At 45.2% G+C, this 24,436-nt stretch overlaps 1 protein-coding gene across 1 annotated transcript in view; it reads right to left on the bottom strand.

Moving 5' to 3' along the window:
• The window catches only part of LOC133352587 (regulator of G-protein signaling 7-like), a 97,690-nt gene extending 83,866 nt beyond the window's left edge, over window positions 1-13,824 (bottom strand). The window contains exons 1-2 of the mRNA XM_061568327.1: window positions 13,088-13,824; window positions 12,024-12,250 (exon numbers count right to left, since the gene is read on the bottom strand). Of these exons, the coding sequence (XP_061424311.1) occupies window positions 12,024-12,155 (132 nt within the window). The 5' untranslated portion in view covers window positions 12,156-12,250; window positions 13,088-13,824. The remainder of the gene's footprint in view (window positions 1-12,023; window positions 12,251-13,087) is intronic.
• Between the last annotated feature and the right edge of the window lie 10,612 nt (window positions 13,825-24,436).

The raw sequence follows: 24,436 nt of genomic DNA, 5'->3' as shown, positions 1-24,436 counted from the left end.
CATAAGCTAAGTCAAGCTCCACTGCGAGATATCCTTCTGCGGGGAGATAATTCCGGCATATTTTAGACAAATCCCTACAAGCGTAATGTCTGAAAAATCATCATTCGCAGACCTCATCCGCCTGAGTGATAATATGTGGAAAGAGCAAATGTAAATCCAAAGTCCACTTGTAAAACGGTATGTTCTGTGCACAGCATTTACGATTTAAAATCTCTACTCTATATGCTTACATTGTTTTTGTATTTCAAATGTCATTTGGGTGGCACTTTGGGGTGAGAAGGCTTGACTCGTAATAGGAAGGTTGCGAGTTAAATTCCTGGCCACGAGTCAACCCAACCCATCATTTACAGGGGTTCATAATGTGATGCAGCGCTTTGTGGAAATTGAGCTCATCCTACAATATTGGGCCCTGCCATAGTAATGTGTAATTTCCACCAATGACTTGGGAAACGGGTGCTGCGAAATTGCTCGATTGAATGCAGTGATACAGGAGAACTCATATCAACAACCCTATACCCGATTACCTGTGAATGCTATAATCTGTTTGGTCCGTAAAAACTCCTATTATCCTTGACCCTATTCTTCTGTTATACACGATTATGCACATTTTTTCCATGTGAGTAAAACTGTGGATAACTGCACAGATAATAGGATCTATAATATTAGTCCCCCAAGTCACCACGGATGAGGATCTCTATATATTAAAGGAGATTTTTCAGAATAAAGGCTTCATGGGCAACATTATCTGTAGATGCTGAGGTTAACGAGCCAGTGGATGGCTTCCTGAGCGATGCTGTGAATGTCTTGAGACGCTGTTAGCGAATGACCGATGCAGGAATTGTCGTTATCGAACAGTCGCAAATTCGCCACTAATTTCTAGAATGAGTTTCCCACGTGCGCCGGCCATGTTGGAACTTTAAAAAGCGAAGGTTGCAAACCTGAAAAATATCTCTTCAGGATGGACGTTTTATTTGTTCAACGTGTTCCTAGAAAGAAACACAATTTAATTAATGGAAGTTTAAACGAATGGTTGGTAGTTATTGCAACTGTGGGAACTCAGCTGTGAATGTTTTTCAGATAAAATTAGTCCGGAGTATTACCAGCTTAAATTAACGTTGCTGGAAATCATTGATGCGGATTATTTTATTTACACACACAGAGAGAGAGAGAGGCGACTTTTGTCTGTTTATGTATACATTACCCATAATCCTCTCTAAAGGCACATAATTAGTTTCGTTAACGGTTTTGCCGTTTTTTGTAGAACAGGCCCCATGGCGTGAGTGCATCATTGCAGTGGGAAGACACCGCTCCAAAAGACGCATCGACTCGTGGACTAAACAGTTAGTTATTTATTTACTTGTATAGATGGCCACTTGGCTAATTTGTAATGTTTATTTATTTATTTGGCAACCAGGGCTGTTATTCTTACAATCCGCAGTTGAGGTATCTATGACGACTAAGGCGACACTTGTGGATCAGGCCAACAAGTGCGATGGACATAAACATTTACGCAATGGTGAGGAGAGACAACCTGCCTGTATGGCTCTTCTACCGGATCCCGTTATGGATGTGCTGTTTTGTTCAGTGTGCGCAAGCGTGTTTGCAGGCATTATCAAATACAAGATGTTCCTCGGCTGGGTCAATTCTATTCTTCAGATCATACAAAACATCGCTGGACTCGACTGGGCGTAAGTGCCTTTCCCCCCCTCAAGACTTTTATTCTCTGCACTGTTTAGGGAAACTGATTTTGATAGTCAAAGTCACCGCTCAAGCTGCGTGATGAGTGCAGAAACCGTCCACGTGCCTTCTACAGTGTTGTCTGCAACAGCGATTTCCTCCAGTAAATAAAAAAAGCTATATTTCACATTCTTAACCACATTGCTGCTAAATATTAATTATTTCAAAGACCCTTTTTCTGATCAACTAGCATTTGTTTTCACTTCCAATTTGTATTTAATATGTTTAAGTTCAGATTGAAAGTAATTCAATTATATTGTGAAATTGCTCTGCAATTACTCTGTAAATGCTAACATTTCTGAGATTCCAGCAATTCCCACACATTCTGTATTGCTGACCCTGCAATCCATGAAATTCCTACACGATTAATAATTTCAGCAGAGACATCTACCGCGATTCGTACAAAGGTCAACGGCAAATGCATTGGAATTTTTTCACAACAAACCTCCACATGAAAGTTAAATTATTCTATAATGGGCACTCGCAGCCACAGCATTGCATGAGCAACCTGAGGAATGTGACATTACCATTTGCAAGAACAATGAGCTGTGGTGAATTGCTTGGTAACAGAATGTTAAATAATCCATAATAGAGGTTTTTGGGTTAGATCGCGTAAATATATAAATGTGTCGTTAAAACCCGCCACCACCCGACACAGCCAACTAGTAAGGGTTGTCACGTAAACAGAATGTGCCAATTCGTCACTAGAACAGCACAACCATTCTCTTTCTTGACACATATGTATGATTTTGCGAGAAACATTCATTTTTATATTTCATGCATTTATGGTTATGTATTCTTTCGCAACATTATACAGACTGACGATGCCGTGGTGCAATGGTTCGCACACTGGATCTGCAATTCAGCTGCAGTGGACACAACAGGGCAAGTTTTTTGCAACCCCTCCGAATAAATTGGATACTATTTTTTATTTTACCAGTTAGGGCGCACAGAGCTATGTGGCTCTTTTTCAGAAGCGACGTGGCCACAAATGATAGCTCAAAGTCGTGGCTTATTACGTAGAAATGTTTAGCAACCAAATACTCTAAAAGCATGTTTCTAAATGTGGAGAGATAAACCAGAGGACCCGGAGAAAATGTCACGGGGAGAACATGCAATCTCCAAATATACATGCGTCTGGGTCGGAATCGAACCTTATAGAGAGTGTAAACAACTTTGTGACAGAGCTTTAATATGTGCAAGCATGCATGCATTATTACTATTAAACACACTTGTGTTATTTGCTGCTTGCTGTTCAAGCTTGCACACGTTCATCACAATTCTGAGGTACATTCATGAGTTAATTTGCGAGTCAATTTGATGTTGGTAGGTTTTCTGGGGCCACTGTTGAGTAATGATGTCTGGCAGATTTTCTGTGGTGGGGTTAGGAACGGGCGTGGCCTGCATGGAAAGGCGAATGTCAAATGCCCTCCAATGGAACTGACCTGCACCTGCAGAGGAGTGTACGCAGGGCAGGCGTTCACCTACTTTACATGGTTTTTGTTATTCACAGAACAGTCGACATTAGCACATTATGAAATTTGCAGCTCAGGAAAAAAATATACCGTTTTATTATGCAAGCACATTATCGTTTTAGGGAAATTAGTGTGCAGTAACTGCTCAAGCATCGTAATTGACAAGAGTGGGAGTGACTTTTCATTGAACGGTAATGAGACATGGGCACTCAAGCACGCTCCCCGTCAATGCATTGCCACGAATATAATTTTATGAAACAATAATTAACAAAAATAATTTCCGAGCAACATTTTGCAAACAAACAACGACGAGAATTACAAAAAGGAAACAAAGAGTCAATTTCTCGGAATGCTGATCTGTATTCCGCTTCTTCAAATATCTAAGAGCCCTCTGATGGGTTTTCTGGTTGTACCATGTGTCCAACGTTTCACTCCATGAGCTGGAAGCGTCTCCAGGAGCGCCGAACAGCACATGGTGGAACCCGTAAACACATCGGAGAGATGTGTGGCTCATCTGCGAAAACCTGTACAACGGTATCACAAAACCCTTTTCCCTTGAGCTAGTACGCTCCATAATTCATGCTCCTGCTCGTCGCAGCCAACGCTTGCGCTTGTTCCATTTTCCACACGCCACCCCCCATCACTGCCCACTCCTACTACGTGTATCGCCCGAGTTGTTCAATTGTGGAAATCTCCTTCCACACACGGCAACGGCATCACTCGTCGAAACGTAAATCCAATTCCACTTTAAAAAGCCACATGACCGGATAATCTCATCTCATCTGCTGTATGCGAATAATTGCCTTGGCTGAGAGAATAACTCTTCCTCACTCATCACAGGGGGATCCCTACCCTGGTGAGCATAGGCGAGGATTTTCCATTTATTCTGAGTTTGCCGTTTTAGCTCGGGGCCTGACTCTCCTGGGGCCCCAAAGTAGAACAGCTTCGGGCCTCTCACACTGTTCACCTCAATGATGAGCTCCGAGCAACAAGAGTGAGGCTTTCGCAAGCCATGCCGGTCAAGGCCTGATGAGTCGATCAGCCATCAGGCCTGGCTGCTGCTTAAGGGCCTTGTGCTCAGGTTAGGTTGGGTAAGCACAGATCCACAGGCACAGCAGTGGTGAAATATAATCCATTGGGGGCCCTCAGCAGAAATGTATTTGGGGAGTCCCTGCCCCCCCCCCTTCAATTTATAAACTCCTGGTGAGGTGACAGAAAATATATAGACGACAAAAATGCAGTGAGATAAGAAAAATGCATGAGTGAGATAAGAAAAGAGAGATACATTCAAGATAGAGATGAGAGATGTTTTTTCTGTTTCAAGTTAATTCTGTATTTTGTTTTACTTATTAGGATTTGAATTTGAGCTGATAATTCATGTGCCCCTATTTTTTCATTAATCCGGGATGCCTTGAGCTACTTGGGGCCCGAATCTTTTGCTTGGGTTTGCTTGTGCCTGGTGCCGCCACTTGTCTAGGTATGGGAGGAAGAGACCAGGGTGACCTCAATCCAGGCCTGACATGTGCCTAGGGGGGAATGCTTTTATTATGACACTAATGTGTTACCACGATTTTGTATTTGCAGTTATTTTTCAAATCTAGGCCATATCACCAATCTATTGCTATTTAGGGGCTGCAAAAGTGTGCTCTGTCGAGGCCAAGTGACAGTTGCTGAATGCAGCCAGCAAACCCGTAGAATTTGCTGTTTCAGTAAACACACATTCACCTTCCAGCTCCGATATTGTGACACACACCGTATGTGACAATGCATTAGAATAATTTATATATTCACAGGATAATATGTGAAGATGCAGGCCTGCAACTCCACTCGAGGAAGATCTAGAGAGCCACTCAAAATGGTATGTTTAGCTTACTTGAAAAACACTGGCCACAAAACCTGTGACCTATCAATCAACTGCGTCCTCTGTTGGATATACAAATAAAGGAAACCGGTGAGGAAGAATCTTTGGGGCTGCCGAATATGAGAAACCAATGCCAACTGAGGGCATAAGTAAGCAATGAAGCTTACAAATGAGTAGTAATAAAATATTTGACATAAAATAAAATACTCTGATCATATTTCCAATTTCCCCACACATATCGGCCCACTGGCCCTCGGAATGGACTGGTTCACCGGGCATTTTGGTTACTTATATATTCTGTATAACATGGCCCATACAGTGCGAAGAATTTTCTGCCACTTCTTGGTCACTTCCTCTTATCCACGCAATGGCTTCAGCTAACCGGGAATTGGTGGTGCACGGACAATAGGAATGTGAGTGGATTGCTTCGGGTGTGGGTAAAATAAGTTCATAAGGGATGCTGTGACAATATCATGAATGATTCAGAGATGGTGCCTGACTGTTGATCAGGTTTGACAAAAAAAGAAAAGTGTGACTGATATTTAGATGATGTTTTATAGAGCCTAGTATAATGTGTTTATCTGATCATTAACGTACCTGATTCCTTGTTTATATGAATACTGTATTTATTGACGCCATATTTGGGGGGGGGGTTGTCTTTTTATTATACAGTTTGTGTACGTTTTTAATTCTGTTTCGTTTATTCATCCTTGTGGTTTTGCTGACTTGTGGCTGTTCAGCTCGCAAAAAAACAACATCTGTCTGAAAATCAGCTTAGCACTCAGCGCTTACAAATGTATCGAAGTCAAAGTGCTTTCCCACTCAAAGGCACGTAGTCATATTCTGTTTACCGCATCTTATGGCAAAGGCAAGTCAATCCACAGTACAACCACTAGCGACTTCCCACAACGTGGTTCAGTATTCAATTAATTAGCTCTGGAGGTATAAAAACGGGCCAAGTCAAATTCAAACTTAGATTTGAACCCAAATCCTCGCGATTCCAAAGTGTACCCTCATCAAACCACTGCACCGCTCAAACCTCGAGCGACCAAATTACTGGGAGGCTCAAACAGGAGACGTGGTGAGCTGTGAGCCCCTACTTCAATTAGCCATGCCGACTTTAGCCACACCTACTCAACCACTAGCCCCCCCACTCAGTGAGTGGCCTCCTCGACATCCCTGATGCTGGCCCCCACCTATCGTCCATAGACGCTGCCCATTCCACTGCCAACCCCACCCATATCCCAGGTAGCCTCGCCCTCGTGAGTGAACTTGAAGCCTGAAAATTGTCAACAAGGACAGAATCCCTATTTTAGAAAATGCTTCAGGACACTGAGATAACCTTGCTGACACTGAGATAACCTTGCTGACACCAGGACTATCCCAGACGAAGGGAGCCTCACCAGAAAAGAAATGCACGCGTAAAAAATATAAACTGATGAGAATGAATTGTATTCTATGGTACTCTTCTATATTATCAATGCCCTTTAGACTATCACACACAGCAACACAATAAAACCGAACTTGGATTCATAAAGCATCTCGATTCAGCTGTATATTGTGTTTTGATGCTGTACATGACAGGATAGGCATTGCATTGGTGGTTGGGGTTGGAGAAAGTGAGCAGTGTAGTGGGAGTTTAGCTGTGAAAGGATAACAAAGCCCACGATGCAATAAAAATATGATCACATTTGGGACAGAGAGAAAAGCCAGCAATAAGCAGAGCACAATAGTATAGCACTGTACTCTTTATGTTATGTGTGTACAGCGCGCCAGTTGAAACAATGGTGCAAATGTCTTAAATTACCCTGCGTCTGTCGACCATGCATTATAGAAATTGGTGCACCACCGTTTATCAATCGGCAGGTCGCACGTGATACGGCAAAGTGTGGGGACTCCGACTTATTGTAAGACGTCTGGCCAGTGTTGAAGACTGAACCAAATATATCCCGTTGAGGGGCTCTCCAGAGCTCCCTCTAGTGGAGGCCTTTCTGCCAGCATTAGCGTGAGCAGGAATTTGGAGGGCTGCACCTTAACCTGACACTTTTACCATCGTTAAACAAGCAAACTCTGCATTCGTGTTTTAACAATTATGACTTGTACGTGCCACAACAATAGATACCTCTTATACACTCTCCACTTCCACCGACGTACACTATAACTGAATATGGATTATTTCATCTCCAACCCTCAGTAATTGTTTATGCCTTGCTGCTGCCGTCTGTTAAGTCATCGCTGTTCAGATTTTTTTTTGTCTTTTTGTGTGAAGGGAAATCTTTGATCTTCCGGCAGGCAAACACGTCCCCCGTGTATTTGGTCTCAGCGGTGGTGGAAATTCTGTTTGTTTAAAATTGCAATTTCATGTGGGGCGATTGTCCCAAGTCACAAAGGCTCAACATTCGCCCCTAAAAGCATGACCCGCAAGGACACGCAGACCTGCCAGCTGTGCACACTCAGGGGCACACGGGGGCGAGTCAAAGCAGAGGTGTGAAGAGAGGCCCTTTTTGGAAAACAGGGTTAGTGTTTTATTTATTGCTCATACCTATGCCATCGCGTTGGAGGCAGCAGCCAGAACACTGAACTCATTCTCACCTGGATTTAATCAACTTGGTCTTGTGCGGCTGATAAATAAAACAAGAAGCAGACAACAATTACCTGCAAATTAAATAGATCGCTCTGCGTTGATGAAATGGGAGTCACATATAGACATTATCGTACCCTAATTAATAAACGCAGCCCCAGTAGTTTTCAGAGACAATCATCATGCCTCCCCAAGGACCATCATTCCATGTTTACTACAGTATAAGCATTTGATTAAATAGTGTCCTTGAAACACCGGGATAATTCAGGGGTAGGGTCACACGAACGGCAGAAGGGCCTCCAATACACGGAGCTCTGGAGAGCCCCTCCCGAGTGTATTTGTCCTTCCTTACCACGCTGAAAAGACGTATTTCAAGAGATGGCAGTAACCACACGCGACCTGCTTACTGCGGTGAACCCGTATACCGTGTACTGTGCTGCTGCTGCTGCTGCTGCTGCTGCTGCTGCTGCTGCTGCTGCTGCTGCTGCTGCTGCTGCTGCTGCTGCTGCTGCTGCTGCTGCTGCTGCTGCTGCTGCTGCTGCTGCTGCTGCTGCTGCTGCTGCTGCTGCTGCTGCTGCTGCTGCTGCTGCTGCTGCTGCTGCTGCTGCTGCTGCTGCTGCTGCTGCTGCTGCTGCTGCTGCGTGCACTCTCCCGTTCAGTTATCACACGCCACCGATGCTCGTCATGGCCGGGAATCAAACTCAGGTTGCCGGGTTCATAGTACAGAACGCTAAAGGCACTGCTGCACCCCACAGAAAGGCATCTGTTAATATATCAGTTTACTCTTGTAATTTATATGCAAAACACACGATAGTGTCCAGAATGCAAACATTCGAGATAACACTTTAACAAAACAATTATTTTCCAAGGAAATACCACATGTGACTAAAACTTTTTATTTATGAAAATGATACTCAGCATTGATCAATCAGCCAACAAACACTCTCGGGGAGGAACGTTTGCCAGCAGTGGTGTGAACAAATAACTTTCGGGCTGCATCTTTAGCTTTTAAGTTAAACACTTCCAAAATGTGGTTTTGGCTCAATCTATCGTTCACCCTTACGCGTCCTATACAGTGCCTGGATTCTTAAATCAAAGCTACAATATATACCGTTAAGAATCCTAATACCAGTACTTTTTTCTACAGGTATGTTTGTCATGTAGCTCACTGTGCAAGTACATATTGGCGGCCACACAAGAGTCAGCACAGGTCGTTCAAGAGGCCAGCTCTGTGCGAGTTTATGAAAAAGAGCTCGATAGCGCATCGAATTCCTTCAGGACAAATAATTATTCTGATTTTGAATAAAACACAAGAATACACGAATGAAATGCATCTGATTATACTTATTACACAATTTTCTTGAATTGCCAATTTTATAAATTGTATTACTTGACTATTGAGATGGAATTAATCTGTTTCTTTGGTAAATTAATTAAAACCAGCAGGCGATATGAAACGCAATTTTATGAATGCACGTTTAGGACTACTGTACAGTACAAACAAAAGAGTGACGCACAAAATTGACTAGTCTGTCAAACTGATATTGCGTAAAATATAAACTATACACATCTGTCACTAACATTGGCTACAAAGTAAAAGTAATCAGCGACGTTTTAGGCAATGGCCCTTCTTTATAGCACAATTTATGCACCACTCCTAATGCAGCAGCTTCACCAATTACTGTCAAAGCATATATCTGTACTGTCGTCATAAAGTATAGCGACGTATAAGGTAATTATCCTCGTTTAAAATAAACTATTGACCTATTTATAGATTACACAGTACAGTACACAGTAGCAGTTTATATAGAATGTATTTGTGTAAAAGGTCAAAGTGTTACTCTGCTCAAAGTGGAAATGCCTATCCATGAGCCAGGAAGGGAAATTCCTTATTCATATGGTGGGAGCCAGTCCCTCCATAGAATGCAGTTCATGAAAGATTATTAATATTGAGAATGGTAACATTAAGATCAAAATGCTGTTCGGTAGTCAAACATACATTAATTAAAACTACCGAACGTATGGGTTTGGCCGGGACAAGTGCTTTCAGAATAGCTGCTCCAGATGTCCCAATGCTTTTGTGAAATATTGTGATTTTTAGCCGCATCCTTGACTTATGGTTGGCAGTGGAGAAGCCATTGGCCGATGACTGATGGGTGTGGTCAGCATCACCATGAGCCAAGCCACTCGCTGCGAGCGGCTTGGCTAGTGGCTGAGTGGACGTGGTGATTGAAAAGTGGGAAGAACTGACAGGAGAGGGGCTGCCAGCTGAACAGGTGCCCTGGTTGAGCCTTCAATACATTTGGTAGCTTTAATGGTTATTTATTTTCAAATGGCTCCATTTTGTATGCTTAATTCTTGCCCACAATATATATGAATGCACTTTGGCGATTGTTTAACCAGCTATGAGTAATAAGAGTATGAATCTTGCTCAAATCTGCCATCCAGGGTTTTTTGCAGTTATTCGTGCAAATCACCAATCTTAAAAACCGGTTGACCCAAAAAAGAATTCTAGAACTGTATTCTTTTGAAAAACAAACGTGTGTAAATCACGTACCACTCCAGTACAGTATTATCAATAATTGTTCGTGTATTAGTTGAGCATTAAAATGCGTTTGGACATACAATTCACCATAATATAAAACTTATGGCGGGACCCCGGGGTCCCATAAGCCCCCGGCTCTCGCATAAACTGCGTTGCGACGTAATTTTATGTCTGTTGAAGGCGAACGATACGGGATTTTATTCTTCTCGACGAGCTCTACACGATGCGCTCATCAAAGTTTTGTATATTCTGCGCATTCGTCCTCGCTGTGCTTGTACATGACATGACAACAGAATGATCCGCGCCAGGTGGGTCACGGCGTTGATGTGCGCGGTGGGACGGAGTCGTCAAAATAAATACATTCATTACGATTTTGACTCCCGTTTATTTCGGGACCCCGGAGTCTCGCCATAAGGTTCATATGCCCGACATTTGCTTAAGCGACTGCATAACCATAACCTTCAAGTCCATGTGACATCCCAAACAATAACACAATTTAGCCTCTTAGTTTATTGGCCTTCCAAACACATGTGCTCACCAGCAGAATTTGTTTAAACACAGACCCTGGACTAGTTTAATTTCACAGGGTCTCATCAACAGTCAGGCATGCAAAGCAAACACTGCTGATGTACCAGATGTCATTGGTCAATGCCCTGCCATGGGCCGTCGGCGCGAACAAACCCAATACAGAATAAAATATTAATGTATCACAGAGCGCTGTTGATGATCACCAGAAGAGAGAACCCGTCCGAGGGTTTGTGTGCTTAAAGAAATGCTGCTGCTTAACTTTGCTATGTTAGTCAATAAAGCCGAGAGAATTAAACAAACCGGTATTTCCGTACGAGTGCAGCGGTGGTGCTGGCCGTGGTGCTAACACTGCGCTATGAACCCGGCAACCCAGGTTCGATTCTCGGGCAACGGCAAACATCAGTGGCGAGTGACATCAGAGTCGGTGCTGAAGTCCCCTTGACCGGCGTGGTCAGGGCGTGGTCACAGCGTGGTCACGGCGTGGTCACAGCGCCTGCTGCCGTGTCGGCAGAGTGCGCTCGCCACTGCGCCACCGCTCCTCCCATTGACGGGTGGCGGTGTTGTCATCCGCGCATCGCCTCCTCCGCCGTGGTGTGTGGCTGTAGCGATGTGCATGGAACTGCGTGCATCGTCTCACGGTGTCACGACGCATCGTAGTGGGGGCCGTGGTGGAGCGCATCGCGCGCTGCGCTGCACTCCGAACCCTGCGATCCGAGTTCCATTCCAGCTCACGGCCACCTACACGTGACCATTATCTGAACCGTTCTGGGCCTCTCCAAGGTCGACTCAGCCTCAAATGGGCACCTGGTGAGGGGTGTAAACATCGCCATTGGGCAAAGGCAGCCGGGCGTGGGCCGTACCGGCCTTCACAGGTGCACGCAAACAGCACTTGCCCCAAGTCCATTACGGCTGTACTGGGGGACCTTTGTATGTGCGTGTGTCAGTGTGTGCATCCATGCACACGCGTGTAAGCTATTGCAGTGTGTGTGTCAGTGCGAGTGTGTATAAGTGCATGCACGTGTACGTATGTACACTGTACATGTTAAATAAATAATAAACGATGTGTTCCGCATGTCAATGTCATCAGCAGCAGCACACGCACAATAGGCGACGGGTGTCACGTGTTCACGTTTTTCGTGGCGTTCACTCTCGACTTGAGACGCGCGCATCACCACCACGACTGCGCTATCATATATCGCGAGCGACGTAGCCGCCGCTATATTATAAGCAGCACAACAACAACAACAACACCGAGCCTTGTTCTGTGTAAATGCAATGCGGGGGCACGTATCTCACCTTGCGGTAAACGATCATGTTCGGGGGGTCGTCAATCGCAGCAGCAGCGACAGCGGCTTCTGTGCTTGAGTTGTTGTATCCCGCAGCAGCTGCTGCTGCTGCTGCTCCTCCTCCACTGCTCCCTTCTGCCATAGCTCCACCTCTGTGTCTGTGTCTAGAGCTGCTGCTGCTGCTGCCACCACTCCGCTACGCACACTGCTGTGCACCCACCGTGTGTATGCCGGCGACTGGGTTTCGAACGGGGGTGTTGGCACAAGATGTACAAATATATGGCAATCGCGAACGCAATGCCAAGGTAACAACAACGACGACGACGTTGAGATAACAACAACAACGTTGATACCTAGCCACTGGGGGGGCCATAGACCCGGACTAGGCTGAGAGGTAAGGCGTTAATAAGGAACATTCACAGTGACCGCTTGACCAATTGGTTGAATCGTACAACGCAAAAGTAGTATAAATAGTAGGGTACGATACTGCGTTTATGTGAATGTTTTGTGATGCATATGGCACATGCAGAGTCAAGTGCTATGCAGTGTAAGTGTATGGATAGTGGCACACACACGGCATGTACACACACGGCATGCACACGCGGCAGGTCTGCACATGGGGCTTGTGCCGTGGACACACAGAGCCGCAATCATCGTGCTTTATAGACTGCACGTGGAGTCACATTTACATGCACAAATCACGTCGCTCTGTGCACTATATAATGACACTACTCCTCATGCAGTGCATATGCTATTCTGTTCGTACTATTTATATATCGTGCAAGTAATACTACAGCTCCAGTATACGCAATGTGTACATTAAGTGGCACGTACATATATACACAATTAAACAGCGCATTTATGTACACACTATTTACCGTAGAATAGCATTGACCCGAGGACGATGTTGCTTAGGTACAATTATCCCACCACCACTCAATCATTGCAGTATTTTAATGTATGGAAAAATATATATCTACGAGTGGATAACACACCAACGAAACGCACACTCAATAAATACAACGAAGTACTACGAGACAAATCGTGAGATAATAAATAACACAAACTTATTACATGAAGATGAGCGCATGGATGTTCCTCCTCCTCCTCCCCGCTTGGTCTTGAGGCTCATTCGCTTCAAGCTGCTCTGTAGCCACTATCCACCAGCAGCAGCAGGCAGTCGGCTATCCCTGCCTTCGTAGCGAACATACACAGAGGATTAGGCTGCACTGATGCAGACATGTAATGCGTTATACACACACATAAGCTACACTTGTTCCTGAGAGATTGACCTCTACAAAATGCTGGTCCAGATGTATACAGCGGAATAAAACTGTCAACAAGTCACGGGTATATTGAGCCTCATATCTTGAATATACAAAAATCTATAGACAATGCTGGTTCTGTTTAATATGCTCTAGCCTACGCCGTTACAAGACATGCATGTATATCACTATTCCGACCACACACATTACGTTATCCTGCTGAATTACTCTTTGCATGTGAATGGGCTATGCTGCGACTTGTGTGTACACTGCACAGATTAAAGTATGCTACGCTCCTGAGATATACACCTAGATACAGTATGCTGTGGAAACTCCAATACAAACACGACAGATATGCTATTCATACAAAAATCTTGCAATTCTATAACTTTAGCTATGTTGCAGCTGCTGTAACCACAGACACGCGTAATAGCAGGCTATGCTCAGTGTGGTGCCCTTGACACGCAGACTCTATGTGCTGTGCTGGTTTAGAATGCTGCTGCTGCTAAGTGGAGTGCTGATGCGCTGCTTGCACGCAGTGTGCGCTCTCTCTCTCTCTGTGTGTGTGCGTGCGGTGCTGGGGCGACCAGAGAGAGAGTCAGGAATGACGTGGGCCCCATCCCTCCCTTCCCCTCCATCCTTCCCTCCCCCCTGCCGGTTGGAACTGTGACGCACACAGGCTCAGGGATGGGCACACACTTGGGTTGTGCGCACATGCCTGCGTGTGTGTGCATGTTCTCAAGGCGTGGTGCTCGCTCACAGCACTTGCCCCAACAGTCTGTTAAGGCTATAAAGGGGATCTTTGTCTTTGTTCTCACGGCCAACATGAGTGACGATTATCTGAACCGGTCCTGAGCCCCCCCTTAGGTCGACTCAGCCTCAAATGAGTACTTGGTGTGGAATGTAAACATCGCCATTAGGGAGACAAAGGCGGTCGGGCGTGGTGCTGGCCACCCACCCCTCATGTATCGTGCTGGCCTTCGTAAATTATCGAAATAGTACTTTCCCCAACATTATGTGCGGATATATAGGGATTTGTTTGTCTTTGTGTGTGTCCTCCCTGCATGTGGGTGCACATTGTGTTCACCCAGTGCTTTATGTGCAGTGTATGTACTTGTGTAGTGTTATATGCTTGGGTCTTTTGGTAAAGTCGTGTAGATAGGTAAAAAAATAACAAAAAATAACAAAAAACGACGACGTTTCGATCGAAACACAAGCAGTCGTCTTCAGGAAAAGGGGGGTTAGCTTCCAAGGTAAACTGTTTATAAGGTTTTGAAATGGGCGTTGCCCAAATGTCAGCAGCCAATGATAATGTGAGTGGTGGGCAGCCAACCCGACGGTGGTTGGTTTTCCTCCAATCAAAGGGCTGCCAGGTGAAGATGAGCATGTTAAAGAGAGATTAGCATGTTAAAGAGAGATTAGCATGTTAATGGGAGATTAGCATGTTAATGGGAAATTAGCATGTTAAAGAGAGATTCGCGTGTTAATGGGAGATTAGCATGTTAATGGGAGATTAGCATGTTAATGGGAGATTGGCATGTTAATGGGAGATTAGCATGTTAAAGAGAAATTAGCATGTTAATGGGAAATTAGCATGTTAATGGGAAATTAGCATGTTATTGGGAAATTAGCATGTTAATGCGAGATTCGCATGTTAAAGAGAAATTAGCATGTTAATGGGAAATTAACATGTTAATGGGAGATTGGCATGTTAATGGGAGATTGGCATGTTAATGGGAGATTAGCATGTTAATGAGAGATTAGCATGTTAATGAGAAATTAGCATGTTAATGGGAAATTAGCATGTTAATGCGAGATTCGCATGTTAAAGAGAAATTAGCATGTTAATGGGAGATCGCCGAGCCGCAACCCAGGGGTCGGCGCTCGAAGTGACTGTTGGTGTGAACCCTGTGAAAGTGCAAGTTTGAAATGGGCGTAAAGCGCAACTAACATCGGAAGGTAGTAGGATGGGAACATCATAGCCAATTATGACTTAAACTGGTTGATAACGTCCTTCCAATGATTGTTCAGTTTGTACCCATCTTCTTGGTTGAAATTGTGTTTGTGTCATGAACGAATCTTTGTTGATAGCCAGTGGGCTTGCAAAGTACCTTCGTCTTAGAGAAATCAATTTCGAGTGAGCCCACCGCATTAAAACAATGATCAGCCACGGCCGAGGTATTGGTCCTACCGTGTTTCAGATCTGCCTTATGTTCACGAACACGGTCCGAGACATGCCACTTAGTTTCTTCAATGTAACTACTGCCGCAGACACAGCTTAGTTTGTAGACGCCGGGGTATTGCATGTCAGGGATCACATCCTGCACAGATGGGATCAGATCACGAATTTTATTTACTGCGTTAAATCGAACCTGGATCTTGTGTTTGCTCATGATTTTGGAAAAAAAATTGTGACTCCTGCTATGTATGGCAAGGTGATGGTTTTGATTGGGTCCTCAGATGGTTCTTTCCCAACGGTTGGGGTGGTGGGAGTCAGGTTTTAGGTAGGCATCAGTATAGGTGGCTTCCCAACAGGGCCGACCTCCCCCAGAGAGCCTCCGTCGCTCTCAGGACCCCGGCTTTATGCCACTCAGCGTGGCCTTGCCCCGCCCTCGGCCTGCCCCCTTCTAGATCTCTCCAGAAGCTTCTCGGCCCTCATCACGTGTCCCCCGAGCTCCCTTTCGGGCCCCCTCGCTACCCTGTCCCAGTCACGTGCCCTCTCGGGTTTACACAAAGTATCACGTCCTCACTTGCTCTTTCTCCGACCCTCACCAGAACTATGCCCCCTATGGCCCGCTTCCATGTCAACCCTATTCTGGTGGCAGAAAGAGACTCCCGACGTGCATTTCCACTCTCGTGAGAGCAGTTGCCACTAATGACATTGTGACCCCTTTTACGCCACTACACTTGTATATGCCCGGTTAAGGCCTTGATAGGTAGAGTACTCGCTAACACCACGTGCCCCAACAGTCTACGTAGTCTACACAGGGGCTCTTTTTTGTGCTTGCTCCAAATGCATATCAAACCGAGGCAGAGAAAATTTGCCCAAATAAGGGGCCATCCATTTAGTATGTACACATGGAGGGGGCGGTTAACCCAAATGTGTACGCTTGCGTATGTGGGGTCTACTGACAATGTACATACGCTTAGGAAATTTGTCTACATTGGCCTTCAAATGAGTTAGATAGTCCGGCGGTGGACTATCTGTTTGCTGAAACACCTTAATTAATATTAGTAATCATTTCCGCGTCGATTAAATATCGGCCGTTCTACAGGATTTGTGGGGGGGGGGGGGGGGGCGTCAAGCGTACATACGCAGGTGAGGGGGGGGGGTGTAAAAAGTACGCGTGCGTACAGGGAGGGGGGGAGGGGTCAAGTTTTGACAGATGTTTGCGTACCTACTAAATGGATGGCCCCTAAACAATGTCCCTGATCACTGTTGATGGCCCTGCACCATTGGTGAAAATGTCACGTGCTTATGACAACCGAACAGATAGTGGCATTCATCTAATAGACATCGAAAATAGAACATTGAAATTACTTAAATATACGCGATTTAACCCAAAAAACCTCTATTGTTCTATGGATGGACTGGCCCTGTCAAAAAATGTGGATTTTTGTTTTTGTTTGCTCAGTATTACCAGTACTAAATTTGCACAACTATACGTTTAAACGTCAGGGCTCTTGCGTTTTAAAAAAGTGTTTTAAATATATAATTCATATTTACTCATTAATTTATTATTTCCTCTATTTATTTTAATCAGGGCTAAGAGATCCTTGAGATATATTTCTTAGAAATTAATCCAGGATAAATGCATGTATAAATATAACAGCGTGAAAATATAACTACTGTACTGCCTATGAAGAAAAAGTTATCACTGCACGGAATTTTAACAAAGTTAAATTATATAAGGGGTCCTCTTCATTGGCAATGCATATACACTAAAGGCTTTAGTTTTTTCTAACGTTCCCTTTTTCGGAAGTATCTTTAATTATATTTGCTTGTAAATATAATGGGTTTTTTTAATACTTTAATGCTGTCTATTCTGTACTTTGCCTAGAGATCACGTGGTGTGTTTTGAGACCATGCAAAACCAAGGTGTTTTGTATATAAAATATAAAAATTAGGATACCAAACATACGGCTATGGATTTTGTACACGTGGAGTGTTGAACACGGAGGCACACACTTCGACTTGGAGGCAACACTTTTATTACACGGCCCCAACAGGGGTACATAGACGTTACAGCGATCACAATTAACTAGACCCCAACGGGGTAACTACATAACCGGGTCAGTCAGCTAACACGTTGCCTGACCCACGATGCCGAGCGCAAAGACTGAAGACCGCAGACCGAAGAGACGTAGCATGACGGGATGATTCCAGGAGACAGCCAAGGACGCTCTTGCGACTGCCTCTTGCTGCTCCTGAGCGAGGCCTCACCCCGCCTCGGCCACGCCCCCTTCGAGACCTTTCCCGAAGGATCTCGACCAAGCATCACGTGTCCCTCAAGCCCCCTCGGAGCCCCCCCCCTCACTACCCTGTCCTGGTCACGTGTCCTCTCGGGTTCACCCAGACTACCATGTCCTGACTTGACCTCTCTGAGGCCGTCACTCTGGCCCCAGAGAGAAGTTCCAGGCGCATAGCAGCACTCTGATGACAGTGCCTGGCGCTAACACCGTAGTGACACTCTTAACGTCACTACGTATAATTTGTCCACTGTGGCTGTACAATTGTCTCAGTTGTCTGCAGGAGGTGTCTGCCATTGACTAAAACTTCACTCTGCAGCATTATGCAATTGGACCTATACGCAGTAATACTATATATGAGATGCTACCATGGTTGTAAGGGTGAGTACACCATACTTGTAATCTAGAGGTTGCCTGTTCAATTCGACCTCCTGGCAGTTGAAACAAATATCCAGGTTTCTTAACCTGCCCCGGACCCCCCTGCCCCGTCACCTTTGTCCGCCCAGAAGCATAATTACGCACGCTAGAGTTGACCGGCAGGTCGCGCGTGGTGGGGTGAAGTGTGGGTACTCTCACCTAGTCCAATATCTCTGCTAGCGTGGAAGATTAGGCCATCTAAAGTGCGGGTACTCCATCCGGCAGTGGCATGAGCAAGACATTTCAGAGGTGCAGTTTTACCGTCATATCAGCACTCTTGTAACGGCTTGCCACGTTACGGCACCACTATAGAACCTGCCATTGTGATTGTTACAGATGAGGAGGGTAATGAGTCTGTAAAATTGAACATGTAGCAAATTGGTCACAAATATCATAGTGAATTGAATAATGAACAATTTGTAAAAGATGTTTCTATGGTGGACCACATGCATACAGACAAATGATTATCAAATATCATTACGCCTATGAAAACGCATATGATGTAGTGGAAACTGGTTAAGTCTTCCAAACTCTCACGAAACAAGAGCTTCATAAAATATACATAATTATCAAAACGTTTGTAATCATGGCAACTCTACACAAAGATCACGTATATAAATTCATCAAATAGAGAAATAGACATGAATGGAAAAAGGAGTGACCATCTGAGATTTGTTGACGACATCGTTATTACCACCACCAATAAAAGTGACTGACAGGAAATTAGGGAATAACCGAACAAAGGCTGCAAAGTGGAGCTAAAATATGATGGAAACAAAAGCCGTGTTAAACAAGCAAGCCGAATAAAAGGAAGTATATGTTGTCGGGACAAAACTGGAAAAATAGCCGGATGTGTATACCTAGGGCAAATATTGACTGCATGAACGTGATTACATAAAGAGGTAAATAAGGGCAGAATGAAGCACTTTTGGAAAATTGCATTTGATCGTGAAAAGCAATGCACCAATGTGCCTCAACAAGAACATTTTCAATCAGTGCATGTGACCTGCTATGCCGTGGGTATTGAAAACATGGACCGTGACCAAGCAAATTGAACAAAAGATAAAAAAAAGAGTATGGAGAGGTGCATTCTTGAATGTACACTGAGAGATAGAAAGAAGAACATGTGGATTTGAGAACAAATGCAAATTATTGACATGTTATTCACTGTGCAGGACACATCGCGAGAAAGGATGGTGGCCATGAGATGAGGCTGGTGATGGAATGGCAGCCAAAGAAGGAAATATGCTTGGGAGGAAGACCACCCAGAAGATGGAGTGATGAAATAAGCTTTATATATACTGTCATTTAAATTAGAAGGGTCCTCCCTCCTTCAAGATGCGTGCTATTTTCTGTAATCTCAACTGCAGAACTCAGACCGAAACTTTCAACACTCATAAATCACCCTGCTAAGGGCATCTGACACAATGCTTCCTTTGAGGCCAATACATTTGAGCTCCTTAAATTAATGCAGTATGTCTAATTTATGAATTCGCTCGGGGTGTCGTCACCATCTATCGTTTTTCTGACTCACGGGAGGCTTTGGCTGCAGATACTTCTCACCAGAATAACCTTCAGGGATAACTGGCAGTTGTGTCTAAGCCTAGAGAAGAAATTAAAGCAATGAGAAAGAACTGCAGTGACATGGCCCTTAGCATATCTTTTGTTTTACCTATAAAAGGCATGTCTGTGTGTGGCCAACACTTGTGAGGGATTTGGCTCGCGAACCGTGGGGTGAACGATTTAAAACAAGTACCCAGGTAGCACGCCATAAGCCCCGTGGTGAGCCAGCGCTATCCGATTTCGCGTCCTTTGAACTACTTTAATGAGCAATATAGTGCTGATTTTGGTTATTTATTTATTACGTCGTGCCTCCGAGCACGCGCCAAAGCACGCGTCTGTGCATGCTCACCCCTACCAAGTCACGCGGTGGGGGGAGGGCCCCCCTACCAAGTCACACGCGTTCCGTGGGGGTGAGAGGGGAATTCTCTTTCATGTGGACACTGCACAAGGTGACACACAGATTTACAGCTCACTTCAAACTTGTATTACCATGACTGTTTACTCATTACAATTCCTGTTATGAACTATTTTATGGCAGGGATTAACCAATGTTTGATGACAGTTACCCTAAGTGACACGATCTTTCTCCCTGAGTACTTAGTGCTAAAACGAGATTCGAAGCTTTCGTGACTGCAGGAATTAGTCTCTGTTTCTTTCGGTAAAGTCACGTAGAAAGAAATTAAATAATAATAGAATACGACGTTTCGATTGCAATACAAGCAACCATCATCAGGTACAAATACTTAGTGCTACTTTTAAATTGTTATATACAAAATGCCTGTTATTCCCCACAAACTATGCTTTAGCGACCACGTCTTTATGTGAGGGAAATAGGTACATTTCTAAATATCACTGCCCTGCTCACAAAAAACAAGTTTGAGGGGAAGCATCTCCGTTTTCTGTACTCCTGAGGCATCAGCAGCCACGTAATATCACTTACTGCACAGGGGCAAACCAATACAAAATACTCATTGCTATTACGTCTTCATTCTAACATATTTACACTTGCCCCCTCAGTAGGGGGATTGAGCAGTGACGTCATGTTTGCACTAAAATGGCGGAACAACCTCGTCGTCGCTCTTAATTACTTACTTATTATACATGCGTGCATTTCCCCTCTCCCTTGCTTCTTTCGCTAAAGTCACATACATATAAAAGTATTATTTAAAAACTTAGTAAATATAAAAGTAATAGTGTGCGTGCGTACGTCGATGTGTGCGTGTGAGTCCATATATGTGTGTGCGTCAATATGTGCGTGAGTCAATATGTGTGTGTGTAAGTCCATGTATGTATGTGTAAGGCCATGTGTGTGTGCGTAAGTCGCTCTATGTGTGTGTAAGTCGATGTGTGTCTGTGTAAGTGAATGTGTAAGTGTCAGTCGATATGTGTGTGTGTGAGTCGATGTGTGTGTGTAAGTCGATGTGTGTGTGTCAGTCGATATGTGTGTTCGTGTCCATGTGTGTGTGTAAGTCGATGTGTGTCTGTGTCAGTTGCTATGTGTATGCGTGTGTAAGTCCATGTATGTGTGTGTAAGTCGCTGTGTGTGTGTACATCCATGTATGTGTGACTATGTGTGTGTGTGTGAGTTGCTGTGTGTGTGTAAGTCGATATTTTTGTGTGTAAGTCGATGTGTATGTACGTCGATGTGGCCGGGAGTCAGAGCCATTTCCTGTACACCTTGGGGTGCGACAGGGATCTCCTCTGGCTCCCACATTATTTAACATCTATTTTGACCACGTAGTTCGTGAAGCCTTCAATAGCTGTACCGGGGCAATTTCCATTTGGTACAGATATAATGGGAGGCTGATCGATGCCCGGGTGCGATCAAGGGATGGCTCCCTATTGGTCAACCATGTTATGTATGCCGATGATTTGGTAATAGCTGCTCATTCAGAGGAAGAGTTGGAGACGCTGCTGCTGAGACTGGAGCGTGCCACTAAGAGGTGGGGCCTTACCATCAACCCCACCAAAACTAAGCACCTGCCTGGGTATTTTGTACCATCGGACAATCCACCCCCACAACTCCCAATCGGTGATGGGGCAGTTGTGGAGAGAGTGGAGAGTTTCCCATACCTGGGCAGTGTGCTTATGACCGGCTCCAGTTTAACAGCAGCTATCTGGTCTGTCGCTCCGCACGAAGCTTCAGGTCTTCTCGGTCACAGTCATTCCCTCCCTTCTCTACGCTTGCGAAACGTGGACCCCCCTAATGGAGCATCTGCGCCGGTTAGAAACATTTAGGCTGGCCTGCCTACGATCCATCCTGGGATTAAACAGGCTGGATTGTGTGAGGAGCTCAGAAATCCTTGAAAGATCTGGGAAAAGTCCCATTGGTGAGCCCCTCCGGCAGACAAGGCTGCGTTGGCTGGGTCATGTAGCCCGCATGCCCAGCCACCGCATGCCTTAACAGCTATTGTTTGGCCAGATCGAGGGGGCTAAACGGGCGCGGCACGGGCTAGAAAGAGATGGAGTGATGTGGTACAGGAGGATGTGGATCTGAGTGGACTTACCGATGACTGGTACCAGCGGTGTCAAGATCGGCCTCTGTGGAGGAGGCTCGTGAAGGACGCTACTGGGCAGTTGGAGGCAGTCGCCCTCCAACAACAACGGAGGGCGGAGGAGCGACGCTCACAACAAGGAGCGGAGCGCTGGGTGATTAAAGCACAACAAGTTGGCACAGTAGGGGGCACAGGTGGTGCATCAGCCAGTCATCTCAGTCATCTCAGTCAGTCGACCCGTAGCACCTGGTTCTGCCCCGTGACCTCCTGCCAGCGGGTGTTCGACACTTCACATGGCCTCAAGATGCACATGGCCTGGCACAAGCGTCGTGGTGACGTCACCGTCACTTAGTGGCGAATGGCGGTAGTTGTTGTGTAAGTCCATGTGTGTGTGTTAGTCCATATGTGTGTGTTTAAGTCCATATGTGTGTGTGCAAGTGTATGTATGTGTATGTTTAAGTCGATGTGTGTGTGTAAGTCCATGTGTGTGTGTGTAAGCTGATGTGTGTGTGTGTGTGTCTCGGTGGTGTAGTGGTAAGCGCGCTGCACCACGAACCCGGCGACCCGAGTTCGATTCCCGCTTACGGCCAACACCGGTGACGATTATCTAACCCAGTCCTGTGCCTCCCCTATGTCTAATCAGCTTTAAATGAGAACTTGCTGCGATGAGTAGTAAACATCGCCAGCGGGGACTTACAAAAAAAATGTTGCATTACATTGTATTCTCCTAAACACATAAAATGTATACACAAATACTTTATACATACATTACTATCTTGATTTCAAGCTTACATACATTACACTTTTCTGTATTTGTGAATGTATGTTATGTTTTTAAGAGCAGTTTTGAAATATATTTTTTGCCCGGGCAACGCCGGGTACTTCATGCTAGTTGTAAATAGACGAGTTACGTCTAGTCTAGTCAAGGTCTACCCCTGCTGAAATCTAAATTGGGGCAGTGGTCATCACAGCAGCAGCAACCATGGGGCATAGACTCTCTTGCATGGGTTGAATAATAGCAACCGATAGCGAGGGAATGGCTACATTGCATTTGCTGTGGATTGCTTCAATGCTTCCGTAAAAAAAAACAGGAATAAAATTAGAGTTCGCATGCCAGGATTTCTTTGATTTACCACTTGTGAAGGTCATACTGGGCAGATGTGGTGTGAGAATTGCAGATTAAATTGAATGTGTACCATTATTGTCGAGGTAGATTAAATCCTGTAGGTTCTTTGGTGGGATTGGCGATCAAGTGCTTGTTGGCTATATTGGTGCTCACTCAAATCTCTCACCATTTCTCTGAGCTAAACCCTGAATTTACAAGGGCTCTGGCTGTCTTCAATAACAATTTGGCGCAGCTCCCAGTATCGCTCGTGGACGTCCACTGTTGATTTCCGAAACAGTGGCACAGCCTCACCACGTGGTAATTATTGTACCTACTTCAGCAGGACGCTGATGATGGTGATGGATGCTGCGTTAGCCCTGGCTGGGATTTGAACCCGCAGTCTCCTCCCAGTCATTATGATAATTACAGATGATTTTCATTTATCCAGGACAAATGTGAAGTCATCAGCAAATAAATTGCAATCAAGCCCTGTGACACGCAATATCGTTTATGGTGTGAAACACAAGGTATTTCAGACTCATAACTTACGCGTCCACGTCGCCAATTTGAACTTTTATTTATTAGGAAGGTTGTGTTTGCTGTGGTGTGACAAACACGTAAAGATGTGCGCATTAACCTAAATAAATACAATACTGTACACACAAGCTAAGAAAGCTTTGCAGTATTGGTTTATTGTTATACTGGTAGGAACCACCTGGTTCCACCAGCCCACAGGGGATTATTGTGTCCGTCCGTCCGTCGTGAATCCAAAAATGGGAGGGGTGGGGCTGGGTGGAGAGGGGAGGGTGGGGAGGGGCTGGGTGGAGAGGGGAGGGTGGGGAGGGGCTGGGTGGGGAGGGTGGGGAGGGGCTGGGTGGGGAGGGGAGGGTGGGGAGGGGCTGGGTGGGGAGGGTGGGGCTGGGTGGGGGTGGGAGAGATGGGGTTGGGTGGGGAGGGGCTGGTCACCCCGTGGTGCCCTTATAAAACTCAACGTTTAACCTACTCACACTGGCTTGTGCCCGCCCTCACAGTCGGCCATATTTGCGGAATACATCACGCCGCCGTTGACCCTGGCCATTGACAGAGCAACCCAACGTTCCTACCAGCT

The sequence above is a fragment of the Lethenteron reissneri genome, chromosome 41, assembly GCF_015708825.2.
Source record: "Lethenteron reissneri isolate LAM-NWPU_2019-01 chromosome 41, ASM1570882v1, whole genome shotgun sequence".
In the NCBI taxonomy this organism is placed as follows: Eukaryota; Metazoa; Chordata; class Hyperoartia; order Petromyzontiformes; family Petromyzontidae; genus Lethenteron; species Lethenteron reissneri.
The sequence above is the reverse complement of the archived record's forward strand: the minus strand, read 5'-3'. Positions and strand labels throughout refer to the sequence as shown.